The following is a 15,824-nucleotide window of genomic DNA, read 5'->3' as shown; positions in this document are numbered from 1 at the left end:
CTCCCAACTGAAACTGGGTAGGGCGTAACATGGACATTCGACATAAGCTTCGTTTTGTCCATGTTCATCCTCAGGCCTACCTGTTGGGAAACTCGATTAAGGTCTTCGAGCATTGTGCCAAGATCTTCCAACGATTCTGCCATGACTACAATATCGTCGGCAAACCGAAGGTGAGTGATGTACTCGCCATTAATGTTTATGCCGAATCCTTTCCATTCCAGGAGTTTGAAAGCGTCTTCCAATGCAGCGGTGAAATTATAACATTACACAGATTGAAATAAATACTACTACTAAATAATAGTCCGGAAAATGTATTTTATGGTTTAGTGATAGAGCACTGTGCTTGTCTACATTTATAATTATAAAAGTATAATCAAAGACAAGATATTCGGGACTAATGTTACGTAATAAAACCACAATAAAACTTAGACCACGTTTAGGTATTGCGAAAAATAACAATGAGATAATGAGTTCAGAGAAATAACAGTGTCTTAACAACAAGAGAGAGATAAAAAGAGATAAAACGTCCGGCAGCCAGGGGTTATCTGAGCAGTATAATTGTTCCAGCGCTTTCCCGCACCGCATTCGGCACTTGCAACTCCGCCGGGACGGTATCTAATCTACAACTATTTCAAGTGAGTATTTGCAAAAATGCTTCCACCCTCAAACAAAGAGTTTAGATTTCGCTAAGGGCTGATTTTTCAATCGTCGGATAACTTTTAACTGAAGAATAACCTTGTCATTTTGACATATTTCCCATACTAAAACTGTCTATGTGCCAAACTTAATCTTCAGTTAAAAGTTATCTAACGATTGAAAAATCGGCCCTAAATAGTCTAACACTCTATTTCTAGTCATAAAAAGAAATGGAAATGATTTTTTGGGATTTTGTAGAGGTCATTGTAGCAATCGTTTTAAACAGATTCAGTTCCGCGAAAATCAACAAATAAATGCTTAACCAAAAAACAGTTTTCATAGTATTACTTGATTTCCATGATACATTTTAAATTGTTTAAAGAGTAAGCTCATGCACGAGCTAAACCTTAATTGGGTTTTGAAAAAAAATCATCTACTGCGCCATTGAATTTTTCAGAACCAACGTTTTTAAAGGGAGAAGTTACGGCCACTTAAATTAAAGACCATCATGATTTACTACTGTTAATTGACAGTGTTCTGACAATCGCTTTTTATTTATACTATAATCAATACTAATTAATAACCTACGTAGAACATTACATTTTAAGTAATGGTTGTGAAAAACACCTTATTTGCAGTATAGTTTTACAATACATTACAAAGAATTGGCAATGTGACACGAATATTGTTTTTGAAGCCCACGTAATTTAACACAGCTTAGTCGCACGTGATTCAATCATAACACGGGTAAAGGATTTTTCGTGAAAGGGTTTCGGAGGCTAGCCTAAGTTGCTGTAATGAGCAACCCTTCAGTTGACCGCTCATATCTCCTCCACACCGGTGAGACGGTCCCAAAGGAGACCCTCAAACTCCGAAAAAGTTCCACACAACGCGATTCATATTTAATATCACACCCAAAAGTTATCCAAAACGTTTTACGATGCAACTTGTAGAAGTTAAAGGTACTTTTGTAAAGCCTTGTTTAACATCGCTGGGAGTATTACCAGCGATCATCCCTTTGCCATAAACTTTCCCATTTGTGATGTGTGGGGTTACATCCATACAACAAAATGTTTTAAGTTGCATAAAGTTTCAAAACGTTCAAACATTTTGATTGAAAATTTTCAGATTGTGAGACTATTTATCGAGACCTTTTGTCAAGGTCTTAGTGATAGAGTTTTTTGCGCTGCTCCTTCCAAACACTGGCCCACATTATTGTTCTGAAGCAGTGGTAGGGTTTTAATAGGACGTGTAAAAGGGCTTTTTAAATGCCTAAATAATGAAAAAAAAATACGTTTATGTCTTTTTTGCAACTTTTTAAAGTGAACGATTTACTGTAGCTAGCTAGCCCACTTACGAAAATGAAACCTGTCTTCATATCTTACAAAAATGTCGTTCGCGTATTCCAAATACATATATGTATGCGAGCTACATTTGACCTGATTCTTCATTGCCATTCACGGCGCGGCAACCGCTCGGAGGTTGCGATTGTTTTCGATTTTGATGGAATCGTTCGGGGTTTACCCGATCCCTGAATAATCAGTTTGAATCGCTAGCGGTCGGAATTGAAAACGGCTCCTAAATGTATTATACTTATGAGTTTATAGCTTACGTAACTTAGTGTTTGCTCTTATAATTAACTAGCGACCTGCCCCTGCTTCGCACAGGTATAATGTATATAAAAACCTTCCTCTTGAATCACTCTATCTATTAAAAAACCGACAGACAGGAAAACGACTTTGTTTTATAATATGTAGTGAAAACGCGTATGTACCTACTGATTTGAATCCGGTAGGTAATAAAACGGTGCCTTAAAAACTCCATGTTTATCGTTATCAGTCCACGTCTATTCAAGAGTTCCGAGTCAGCTCCAATTTAATGTTCAAGACTTGATTTCTACTTCATTACACTATGTCCGAAGTCGTGATTTCTTTTTATTCAAGAAAAGTTTGCTCCATTGAATCGCATCGATTCTGTAACCAGCCTGTTGCCACTAATGTTTACCTTTAAAAATTTCAGTGTTCTGCTGAACTTAAATGTGCATAGGCAGGTTTATACATACAATGTAAATTCTAGACAGTTAAAACAGCGTCATAATTCGATTGGAATTATCATCATTTCCAGAATGAGGGCTGTAACCATTTTCTTGCTGCTGGCGTGTGTGGTGGCGATGGCGTATGGCGACCTGGTCTGCGGCACCAACTACTGCAAGCAGAACCCCTGCGCCGCCGCCGTGGCCAAGTCGAGCTGTCGCAACCCGTCCGTGTACCGCGCCAACCATGCCGGCAAGTGCGCTTGCTGCCCTGCCTGCGTCACTTTCCTGGGTAAGTGTTTTTATCAATATCAGTCAGAGAATCTCTTGGCCTGTATCTCACCTGATGAAAGTAGCGTACGGCGTCCTAATCTGCGGCACCAACTACTGCAAGCAGCACCCCTGCACCGCTGTCGTGTCATGCTGGCAAGTGCTGCTGCCCTGCCTGCGTCACTTTCCTGAGTAAGTTTATATTCCTGCCGTCATCAGAGAAACTGTTGTCTCACCTGATGGAACTGGAGTACGGTAACCTAGTCTGTGGCACCAACTACTGCAAGCAGCATCGGGCTGCCGCAACCCGTCCGTGTACCGCGCCAACCACGCTCCAACCATGATCAGGCCGAAGGTGGAAGCGAGTATCACTCGGAATCAGAATCCATTATACCACAGAGGAACCAACTCCTGCTGTCGAAGCACAACAATGCTCTTATCATTGTTGTTATGCCAACGGACGTAGATAAGATGGTGATAGACGGACTTAGAACTAACTCAAAGGCGAGTAGGTATAGTAGAAAATTTTGCCTCCACTGAAAAATGGGATAGTATTATATCATCGGCCATTTGGACTCCACTGACTGATTTTAACGCCATTTATTAATAAATACTTTTGTACAAATAAAATAATTTCTTACTTTCTAAAATAAACTACCTACTTAGAATTAAGGCTTAGATATTTAGAAGTTAAAGCAGAGTTTTTAAATACTTGACTTTGTTACTTACAGCTGAAGGACAAGCCTGCAAGACATACAGCAAGGAGCTCGGAGAGACCCCTTCAGCCATATGCCAAGAGCCGCTCAGATGCCTTAGAGGAGTCTGCACAAAGGCTTCGCCTAGGGTATAAATCTTCTACAACTAAACTTAACCGTGAACAGGAATAGATATGAAACTCTGTATATAATATAAAATGAATGTGATATCATAATTGTATATTCATTTATTTTTTTTTACATTATTGCAATTTTCCTAAAGATCTTTAAGTATTAAAAATCTTTAATCAGATCATTCTGTCTACGCATGGATTAGCCAGTTTAGTAGAGATTAACGAATTAGCGATAAAACTCGAGACACTGAAATTGGTATCCAATAAGTACCTTATATTTACGTGAGCATTTATTGAAAATAAAACGATACTTTTCCTTGAAGATTGTAATGTAATGTTTTTCCTAACTGACTTCAAAATAATGGTCTCATAATATTCGCAAATCATCACAAGGAACCTTTTGTAATAAAAAGTCGAAATATGCCAACCGTATGAACGGCAAGCTGCTTTCACACAAGTTCATTTCTTCCTAAGAGGCTTATTTGGATTCATTTTTTAAGTCTACCTAATAATAATGATGAGACAGGCATTTTTATCAATGTTTTATTAACATCTTCATGTCTTTTGTGTCCATAAGCGCCTTTTATAGACATGAGTATTCTTAATGTTTCTGCGGTTATTATTTTTCTGGCATTTTGAAGCAACATATTTTTCTCGAAATCGTGTAAAAGAAAAAATACTTAAGTCAACTTGTTTTCATTAACTAGAATAAAAGGGCCAAGTTACAACTAAAAGGTCAAGTTATAAAGATAACAAAATCACCGAAAACGAGCCGAACGGAATTATATTGCTTATTTCTACATTGAATAATAAATAACACTATGGACATAGTTTTCGTTTCAAGAAAATGGAAGCATAAATGTACCAAGTTTCCCTTTTCCTTCCCCTTCATAATTTATTGCTTACCTACACGAAGCTTTACTCTGTTTATGGTTATTGAAAACACATGTACCTACAGCTGTAGATTTTACAGCTGTAAATCATGCAAAACATACGGTAGTTAGAGAATGTACTAAGCAATAAGTGTAGGTACGTTTTGATTACTCTCTTGCGGCATTATTTACTGCGCGCAGAAACGACAATTTTATGAAGCCTCAGAGATACATACTTTTCTCTGAAAATGATTATGATGTATGATGAACACGGCAAAGGCATTAAGACATTCCGTTTTATAGCGCTTCATTGGATTTGTCAATATATTTATTATATTAATATTTGAAGGATGAATGATATTTCCACAGCCTACGTAACTATAGATCAATTTGTAAGGTATCTTCAGAATTCAAAACTACTTAACAGTGGCTGAGTAATGGAATGCTGATTACTGTTTTCATTAAAACAAGCAACTCGTAAAACTTATTGTAATTAAATTAATCCGTGCACAACTCGGTGCATAATAACCTCATCACAGCTCGTGTAAATGTAGAGCATAAACTATAGGGGATGATTTAAAAAGCTATAAAACGGGAGCGGCGAAACAATAAGGCCTCATAAAGCTTTTACTCCCTTTGTTTACGAGCCTGAGCTCCGCCTCGCCACTTCTAGCCTCCTCACACCTACACGCGTTAAAATGTTTTATGGTACGTTTCAGAGCATGTAGAAAATTGCAAGGTTTTTCAGTTAGTTACTAATTGCACGTCTAGTTATTTGAATGATTCTGAAATTGTAATATTTTTACGAGAGTATGAGAAAGTGGTTATAATGAAAATAGTACCTATTGTCAGATTAAATTTGCTTACAAAAGAAAGTTATACTAGACTCCCGCCCGATTCTAATTTGTATAAAGAATCGGCCGATACCAATGTGTGCACTTTCATACATGTCCTGTCCATACCAACTATCGGCCGACAAAAGTCGGTGGTCTACGGATATCATATTTCTTTCAAACGTTTGTTACAACTTTGGTGACAATGTACCTACCCAATATGATTTAAATGATTTTACATACTTAAAACATATTAGTGAGTTGCGATCTGTTTATTTGAGGTTCCTATGTAGTTCGTTTCAGCCAAATGACGTCCACTGCTGGACAAAGGCCTCCCCCAAGGTTTTCCACAATGAACGGTCCTGCGCTGCCCGCATCCAGGCTCTTCCCGCNGATCGGGATTCGAAACCTATCCAGTTGCAGCGAGGGGTAAGACAGGGAGACGTCATATCTCCAAAACTGTTTACCACCGCCCTGGAAGATGTCTTCAAGCTTCTGGACTGGAACGGATTTGGCATAAATATCAACGGCGAGTACATCACCCACCTTCGATTCGCGGACGATATCGTAGTCATGGCTGAGACCTTGGAGGATCTAGGCACAATGCTCGATGGCCTCAGTAGAGCCTCTCAACAAGTGGGCCTCAGAATGAACATGGACAAGACAAAAATCATGTCTAATGTCCGTGTTGCACCCACTCCTCTGAAGGTTGGAGACTCTACACTCGAAGTTGTCGACAATTATGTATACCTGGGACAAACAGTCCAGTTAGGTAGGTCCAACTTCGAGAAAGAGGTCAATCGTCGAATCCAACTCGGATGGGCAGCGTTCGGGAAGCTTCGCCATATACTCATGTCCGAAATACCGCAGTGTCTCAAGACGAAAGTCTTCGAGCAGTGTGTGTTGCCAGTGTTGACATATGGATCCGAAACGTGGTCGCTTACTATGGGCCTCATAAGAAGGCTCAAGGTCACCCAAAGGGCGATGGAGCGGGCTATGCTCCTATGTAGTGCTACAGTCGAAATAATTTAACACAAAATAATCTATAGTTGAGTCCAACAAATTCTAGGAAATATAAATAAAGCAAGCGCATCTCTATCGAAAGTAATGACTCTGGCATGCGAGCGAACGTACATGGGATTCTTCATACAATACTGGATCAATATTAGACATCTTTTAGCAGGCTTTTATCGTTCAGGTCAATTTTGCCTCGCAACCTCAAAGGTAAGTAAATATACCTACAGCCATCGGAACTTTATTAGACTGTCTTAAAGAAATCCTTATGGACCTAAAAAGTTGTAAAGGGTGATCCAAATCGATATTGCTGCTTTGAGTGATAGTGAGGTCGAAGGCATGTAATCTTTTCATAAGTCTGCCTATACTAAATATTTTAGTTATTTATCTTAATGCAACTCGAAATGTCTTAGAAATACTAGATGTTTTCAGTTAATAGTGCCCAATCAGGCTTGCTAACATCTTCTCTAGCATCTAAAATCTCGTAGACGCTACAGTAATAAATACCTCTCACCACTTTGCTTAGCTAAAAGCGTTTGTGTTTTTAAAAGCACAGGTTCGTGTAATTGTGGGTATAAAGTAAAACATAAAATATAGCTGAGGTAAGGAACAGGCTAACGATAACCCAAATAGTATAATAGATCTTAATTAAACTCTATACCAATGGAGTTTAGAGAACATTTTTAATTATCCCAAAATATTTCTAATCATTCTTTTTTATGCATGACAAGGCAGGTATTTGACCGTAAATCGCACATGCAGTCTAGGAAAGTAGGTACATAATATCTGTTCTGTAAGTCATTTCTGCTTTGATTTTCAGATTTTATGAAATTTTTGTGAAAAAAAAACAAATGCTATCTTTCGAATCTACTTCATCAAAAGCTCGTAGTTAAGCTACAGTTATTCTATAATTACTCGTATATGGCTTTAATCATTCAAGTACTAACCGCCGCTTCATAATACGGTTTTGATGACACCTAGCTATATGCACGACGTGGCTGCAAACTTGGCTGAACGACCAACTAAGTTTCCAGTCACCCAACAGTGAACTTGTGCATTCTACCCCATTCTGACTATGGCTGATTAAATACAGGAGGAAGCGGGAGCGAGAGCGAGAGATATTACAAGTGTTACAGGAGAGTTTTATAGGATACTTATTGTAGTTTTGGAAGCCGTAAACTGGATGCAGAGGATTGGAAATCATTAATACTTACCTACAGTCTACACTAAGGTTGAGTTGTACTACCTAACTTTAACCGTAACTATAACGAATTAACCGGTGTTTTTTGCTTAGAGTTTGACAGATTTTTGACGTTTGTAAGTAAGAAGGTGCAACCCAGCCTAAGTGATAATAATATAAGTACAGCGTAATCATGGTCTTTGATTATTCGTCGTACTATTGACGACAGTCGTCGCATGATCACGCCAGTCCACATCACACTATCAATCATGAGAAACGTCACGATGCGTTACTAAATTCGGTAAAATACTTTATTATGGCTCTCGCGCACTAAAAAATGTTCTGTAGTTCAACCATCTTTTGTTTCGGTAACGCTCTCGCGTTTGTGTGGCCCAGCATCTCGCTTCATCTCCCTCATGCATGTGTTACGTAACACGTGGTGTTTGGATTATAACAGTCGGAGCTACAATTTGCATCTTCCGATAAATTTAGTTTTGAAGCTAACTAGTTCTTAGACTGTATTGTAAAGTAAGCGTTAACATCTCATTTCTAGGCACAATCCTCCACATAATCATATTGTCAAAAAATAAAGCATCCCTTGAGATGGACAGGTACAGAGAGCCTATGTAATTTCAGTTTGTTTTTTACTTCACAGATAAATACACCTACATAACGTTCGTTGATTTTCAGATAAACAAGTAGGTACCTACTTTTAGAACTTAGTAGGGACTTTCAATGTACTCAATTAATAAATACAAAAATCTGCCCTAAAAATCCTACTAATTTGGCAAAAAACTAACCTTAATTATAATACTGGATCCCTATTTTATGAAACGATTAGTTTTTCAGTGTGGGAATATAGGACAATAGGCAACATACATTCCTTTTGTCGCGCCGCGGCCGACTAATAAGCCGTCCATAACAACTAGGCTGTACAAAAGTTAATTATTTTTATTTCAAGGCACCTCTGGCCGGCACAATGGCTGAATGCCCTTTTGTGTAGTCACTATTCGCTATTCCCTAACTCCTAAGCTTTTCCGCATCCTCCTGCACGCTACGCTTGCCATAGACAACTCTACATTGTCTCTGGTAGGTCACGACACCTCTGCCCCCGCTGCCGTGAATTCTAAAGGTCGCTCTAAGCTTTCGGCCTTAACTATAACACGATCGCAAAGGTCAAAGGGCGACTTTTGAAATAATCCTACACATTACAGTAAATACGACGATCCTTTTTATAATTAAAAGTTTAATGTAATAGGTATAAAATAATGTTTATTTTTTGGACTAAATAGGTACGAGATTTTAGTAGGTATTATTTGGTCGTACGCTTCGACCTTATGGTTCAGGATAATAAACAGACATAAAAAAACAAGTATAAAACCTATCAGCGATAGATCAACACTTTTATGGCCAATAGTGCGAACATTTATCTTCCACATAATAACTTTTCGTAGCTTTACTGTTGTGAGGATTCTCGGATTTACATGAAAATACAGAAGTGAATATTTTTCATATTGCGCTGCGAATGGGGGGTAGACTGGTTTATTTGTTTGCCTTCGCCAAATGAAAAACAGAAAAACAGCACACGTACCCTTGACTTTAGGGGCAAAGTAATATGCGAATATTCCTTTAATATTCATTAAAACGCGCCTAATCACAAAATGAGATCGAGATAAGAGATGGTACGAGGATTGGATAGAATTTTAAAGTCGTTTCTTAATAATTCAGTCCTGTTCTTGATATGATTCATTTTAGGGGTGGGTTTATTTTGGAGCTGACAGATAAGGCACAATGAAACCGGTGTCCAACAAATGCCATCGTGTCAAATGGAAAAGTAAGTACAGTCTGTGCCAATAGATATTGCCAATTTGTCTAACAAATAGATAAACTAAATTAATTTGACACCGAGCTTTCTGCATATCAATAGTTGGGTTATCTGAAATAGTGAAGATGTTATGGATAAGTAATGACAATTTTACTGAAAGACTGACTAGGTACTTAGGTATAAGTATAAAAAATATAATTATGTTATGAAATAAAATACAGACTTTTTAGTAGGTTAATAAGTAGGTACTTATAAAACCGCATTTCTGTTGTTTATGTTAGTCTTGTCCTTGAAAAAGAAGTGTCTTTACTGTCTTTAGACTCTATGCATTTGTCGTCATTTAAAAGTTTCACTTATTTTCCTTGGCTAAAAATACGTGCTAAAGAATAAATATCAAACAAATCGCCAAATCAAAGCAAACATCATGTCTGCCAACATTTGGTGGGCGAAATGGAATTAGGGCAACCATAATTCGATCAAATGATTGGACCCCTGCTTACCACTTCTTTCTTGTTCGTTATTGCGTAGGAATCCCTAGAGAACTGAACTGGAATAGAATGTCTATTCGGTCCTTTTGTACCAATCTAACTCCGGCACACCTGAATCAATCGTAATTCTCAAAAAGTGAAGGTTAGTTGTACTAAATTGAGGTAAGCAGATTTATAAACATCTGTACGTTTTAAGGGTCCATTTTTATTAAACATGCCAAAAGCCACATACTATTTATACAAATATGTATAAACACAACTACAACATAATACTCGCGAAGTGTTTGTTACTGCTTCACAAAAAAACTGCTGGCCCAATTTTTATAAAAGAATATTATAATACTGTTTACATATTAAAATAAAACTTATTATGTAAGGCTACCTTTTGGAATACACGAATGGAGCCGTGGGCAAAATCTACTCTAAATTATTGCCTAACTAGATGAAAACCCGGCTTCACTCGGGTGCAATTTGACTCATAATACACAATTCTAGGTGCAAAATGTAGATAGATGTTTCTGTAGTCATCGGTTCTCAAAGAATATTAAATATAGATTCATATAGCTTCGTTAGTTGTGTTTAATAAATATGGTAAATAAAAACTGCAAATGTTTTTACACAAATTATTTTTATTTTAAATCAACATTCAAAATAAACTAAGACAAATTAACAAAACAATCAAATTCAATAGTTAATATAGGTTATGTAAATAACTCTTATTAATAGTCAGAAACGGGATCAGATAAGAAAATACTATTTTTATCAATATCTGGCTCCGGAAGTTCGAAATCTGTTAGTGTCTTTCCGTGGAGTTTTAATGTTTCGTCAATTTCTTGTAAAGCCAACTGTTTGGATAATATTTCAGGGCGGGATCTTGTAAAGTTTTCGATAAAATGTGATGCAAATTTTTCCCAAAGAGCATTAGGATCAGTTACTTCACAAAACACGCAAATTAACGCAAACAGCTGTCGTAATTGCCGAGAAAGTTTGAAACCAATTGCTTCATCAAAACATCTTTCCCATTCTTGATCGTCAAAAAGTAGCCCCCTTGCTTGAGCAACTTCTCGAAATGATGTGTAAATAATATTTTCATATTAATAAGTTATAACATCTCTGAAGCAAGTCGGCCCTTTGACGTGAAGAAGCAATAGCCGGAGATAATATCGTTCCTGATCAGAAAAGGAATAATTATACATTCTTGCAATTACTTTATCAGCCGCTGACTGAGATATTCGTGGTTGCCACTGTCCATGGATAAATCTGAAATGTGTCGGAATGTCAGTGTAAAGATATTGTCGAACACTTTCATCTTTTCTGTTTGGTTCAAAAAATGCTGATAATATTTCTGGAATTGGCTTTAAGACTGTCTGGGTCTATGTATACCTTCCAATTATGACAACAATTTTTAAAATGATTTTTAATTTTTTCACCTAAAAAATGAAGTGCTTGACATTGAACACATTCATAAATCATAGAACCAACTGAATGTACTGATACTTGAATGGTGTTATTTGAAAGTGCTAAATATAAATCGTCAACTCTTCGTTATCAACCTTAAAAGAGAAATATATTTATGAATAGCTAATTTAAAGCTTTAATTTAAAGATTTAATTTAAATTTTTAATGCTATATTGTGTTACTCTTATTAAACAAATTTAATAAGATGTGATGAAAAAATACACCACATGCAGGAATTGAACCTACATCCTCGACTTCTCCGTTGTCGCGCTCCATCTGAGCTAACTGAGTTTAATAAGAGAAATATATTTTATTTTTAGGCAAATATTCAAATAATAATAAGTATTGTGAATGTATGTAGGTGTAGGTATATCCTCCCACCTCTATATTTATTTATACCTCTGTGAAAGATAAATAAAGTTTATTTATTATTATTATTATTTTACTTTACTCAGTGACCTACACTATTAACTTACCTGAAAGTCATCAAATAAATCTTGTGAAGCAGCAGAAGCAGCTTTTTGCTTTTTAGGAAAAAGGTTTGATAGTGCCCGAGCCTTGTTTATTCTTAACTGCCTAATTGTTTCTAAGCCACAACACTCGCAATAATTGAAATTATCTGCAAAAATATATTACACAATTATTTATAATAAGAACCAGCCGAGCTCAAGTGAAACTTGCGCATGAAGGAGTCTATTCGGTTATCAGAAAAAACGGTGCAAAAATTGTGTCTGTTTCTGTATTTATGTTGATAACAACTCAACACAGGCTATACATGTGGTCATTTATTATTATTTTTCGGGTTAAATAAAAAAAAATATTAAGCCGCTTACCGAGTATAATGTTGTCGCATTCCACACATCGACTGCACATTTGCATTTGTTTGCAGTTTCTTACAAATAATTTACCATTACAAAAATTGCATGTCACTGGAATTTATCACTGTGCGAAACTAAATGACATTGACATTTGAACTTCAAAGTTATGGCTAATATTCTTTTTTTGTGGTTGAATCGGCCAATACCAGGTTTAAAGAAAAAACACATAACAAATAGTATTTATTATCATAAAAATCGCGAAACGCACTGATTTCCATTTATAGATGATCCACGCTGAACTGTCCCGCCAAACTCAATGACAGGGGGGCGCTACCATCGTTCAACTTTATGGTTTCCAACATGGCAAAAATCGGAACCAGCGATTCGGTATTGACGGTGGCGCCCCGCTGTCAATGTCATCGATAGGACAGTTCAGTATTTTGGAACTATATTTATGGATCGATGACAACCTTGTGACAACCCAGCTTTTGGCGTTGATCGCATAGTGAACTACTAAAGATGGCGACAGCGGTTTGTTTGTCAATGCTATCGGAATTTAACGAAATTCTCCATTATCCGAATTTTGCGGATATATGTTGTCGACTCAAAATCGTTATTTTTTTATGCTTTGTTATTCATATAAGGTTTCGATCCAGTCTACCGTACCCCTTGACGAAATTATTAATATAGATATAAAAACTACTACACCTACTACAGATAAATATATTAAAGAAAAAAGGTCAAAAATAAACTAAGGGTTAGTATATTTTCGAATAACCCTCATCAAAACTAAACTAGAAACCCCAACAATCGAAATATTCAATCATTGCACGAGTCATGGGTCGGCTTCGGTCATTCCTCACATATTTGCAAAACCAAGCAACGCCTGGAATGATGTGGTATTTCGCGTTGATGGCGGATATTATGGACGAATGTCGATCAAACCATTTCATAGATGTGAGCTGAAATTCCCCCTCGATTGATTGAGTTTGTATTTGGATAATAGATATCACAAAAATGGAGCTTTGAACTGAAATGAACGTGAAATTGAGAACTCCCTCAGTTTATAATATAACGCGTGAGATTGTAAACTAACAGTGTGTTAGTTTAATTTGTAGGGCCCGCCATTACCAGGAGGGGCTGTGGTAGAGAAGGCTTTGTCCGGAAACCCACAGTTTCCTTTCCTCCCACTTATGGCGAGTGACGGAGCACCGGGGTCTTTTTAGTGATACCTCGTCCTTCTGACAAAAAAAAAGATTAAAGCTAATCTAGCTATGTCAGATTTTACGGAAATATTTTTTTACGGTGACATAATTATGTATAATAGAAAGTCTCTACATCTAATATTACTACAGATAGTTTAGTTGCGCTGAGCTGTTTCCAGACTTGGCCTTGGATTATGTGTTTCATTCTGCTACAACCAACCCATATCACTCTTGAAAGCGAGAAAGCTTTTAGGCTGCTATAGGCTTCCTTTTTATAATGCTTCTAATCGAGGCGAAGTTTTGGAAGAAAAACAATATGTGGTAGAGATCTTTAATTTTATAGTATCTATTGATGATATTTAATTAAACTGTTTTATGTTCAACTTCTAATATAAATCATCATACAAACATCTTTAAAACGAAATGCTATACTTTAGTTGTTCTTAATTATGATATTCAGAAAAACAAGTAACTAAACAATTAAGTTTTAAGAAAATTTATTGTTAATTTTAATGACTCTGATTAAGGCGTTAATTGAAACGGATGTTGCAAAAATATTATTCGATGTAACGACCTTTCGATGTGAACTCGCTAGTTTCGAAGTGCTGAAAAATATTTTACTTTAATTTAATAAATAGGCTTTTAACATTGCTGAAAAGTAAGTTTAATTACTTTTTAAATAAAACAGTGGCGTGCAATATATTTTATGTCGAAGTAACAAGGGCTTAGAACTTGGTAAGTTAAGTAGCCGACATTATGATATTATGCTAAATTGGTTATTAAATTCTTAAACGCATAGGCTTGGTTAACTTTCTTAGCTCTTTTGCATTTTAACCATCTCCTTGGTCTTCTCTGTCTTGGGCTGCATTTTGACCTTAACTGTAATAACAAACTTAATATCTTACATATTAAACCTAATTTGTTTAAGCATTATAACCAACTGCTTACTAACGAACCACTAACGAACGACAAGGAAAAATTTCCGTGCTTTTAAGCGATTTTGTGAAAAATATTATTGGCAGGTAGTTGCTAATTGCTCATAAGATAGGCCCCCTTAATTTAATTTATTGTCCGTGGTGCATAATCTTTTCTTAAAGGTTTTAAACCTTTGTTTGTCACCTGTCATCCGCTTTGCAATGGAGGGAAGTCGAACCTTAATTTCGAACTCCTCCTATGTTCTTCTGATTAATTTCGTTGCGGGTCCAATGACAGTTTAACTTTCCCCCGGGACAAACTTGGCCTTCATTGGTTGGGTTTTTGTGGCGGTCAAGCTGTAGATCCTGGCTACACAGGAGTTGCAGTGGTGGGAACGAGAGGTGGAAATAGTCCCGTTAACGAACCACTTATTAAGCAAGTTCGAAACACGTCTAGGGTAGAATTTTAAGCAAACACTGGAGATACCAGTTAAGTTCCACAAAAGGCATTTAATTAGCGTTAACTGCAAGATAAATAGGTAGATAGCTGCGCTAGATACGTAAGTTAGTGTACTTTACAATTTAACTATAGAACTTCAGTTGGCAAGCAGTTGAATTTTACGTTTATCTAAAATCTCACTAGCAACTGGGTCAAAATTCCTTAGTCTTATCTAAACGGCTACTAATTTTGGTCAGAGAGTTTTACTTCGCTTGAAAATTTCCACGACTTGAAACTTTCTTTTTGACCTTTTTGATGTAAAAATATAATTTTCATTGCTCACTTGTTTTATGTAATTCTGGAATCAGTGAATCGATTTAACAGATCGAAATTGACGCTAAAGTTATGCAATCTGTATTATTTTCTTGTTATTGTTGTTGCCGATTATTTACTCAGTAGTAAATAAGCACTTAATTATAACCACTTCCTATTCAACATGCGTAAAATTATGAACGCACGAGCATATTATCACAATTCTTTGTATGCATAGGTCATAAGGTCTCGGCCGCTATTGCTAAAATTTAAAAGTACGTCACCAAATGTCTGTTATTTAATGAGTTTCATACACGTGTAGATTTATTAGTACCTACCTATTAAGTCTTTTTAGGGTAACATTACTGTGGTACACCCTGGGTGTTTTTCATTTTTGGATATCCTATAACTATCTTAAATCTTTAAAAACGAAAGGTCACTGACTCATCACATCACGATATCTCAGAAACTACAAGTGCTAGGAGTCTCAAATTTTGCATGGGGGTTCCTTTTAGAACGTAGGTGCTCACTAAGACGGGACATTTGAAAATTCAACCCCTAACTGCTGGTAAAACGGGATCCACACATACTAAGTTGGTTGCGGCCGCTAGTTACATAAAAAGATGTGATCGAATTATTTATACATTAGGTAATTTATAATCGTGGCTTATTTTATGTTAATTCATGAGATTGATCTAC

General features: G+C 36.5%; 1 protein-coding gene across 1 annotated transcript; it reads left to right on the top strand.

The window, feature by feature from the left end:
* The first annotated feature begins 528 nt into the window (after window positions 1-528).
* On the top strand, window positions 529-3,874 carry CP8 (cationic peptide CP8). The gene is made up of 3 exons (XM_028308475.1): window positions 529-635; window positions 2,761-2,960; window positions 3,670-3,874. Exons 2-3 carry the CDS (start codon window positions 2,762-2,764, stop codon window positions 3,786-3,788), a joined length of 318 nt encoding a protein of 105 aa, XP_028164276.1. The 5' UTR covers window positions 529-635; window position 2,761; the 3' UTR covers window positions 3,789-3,874.
* Window positions 3,875-15,824: the final 11,950 nt, after the last annotated feature.

Source organism: Ostrinia furnacalis, unplaced genomic scaffold (assembly GCF_004193835.3).
Source record: "Ostrinia furnacalis isolate ACB-3 unplaced genomic scaffold, ASM419383v2 OfSCF2419, whole genome shotgun sequence".
Classification (NCBI taxonomy): domain Eukaryota; kingdom Metazoa; phylum Arthropoda; class Insecta; order Lepidoptera; family Crambidae; genus Ostrinia; species Ostrinia furnacalis.
Note: the sequence above shows the minus strand (reverse complement) of the source record. Positions and strands in the feature narration are given on the sequence as shown.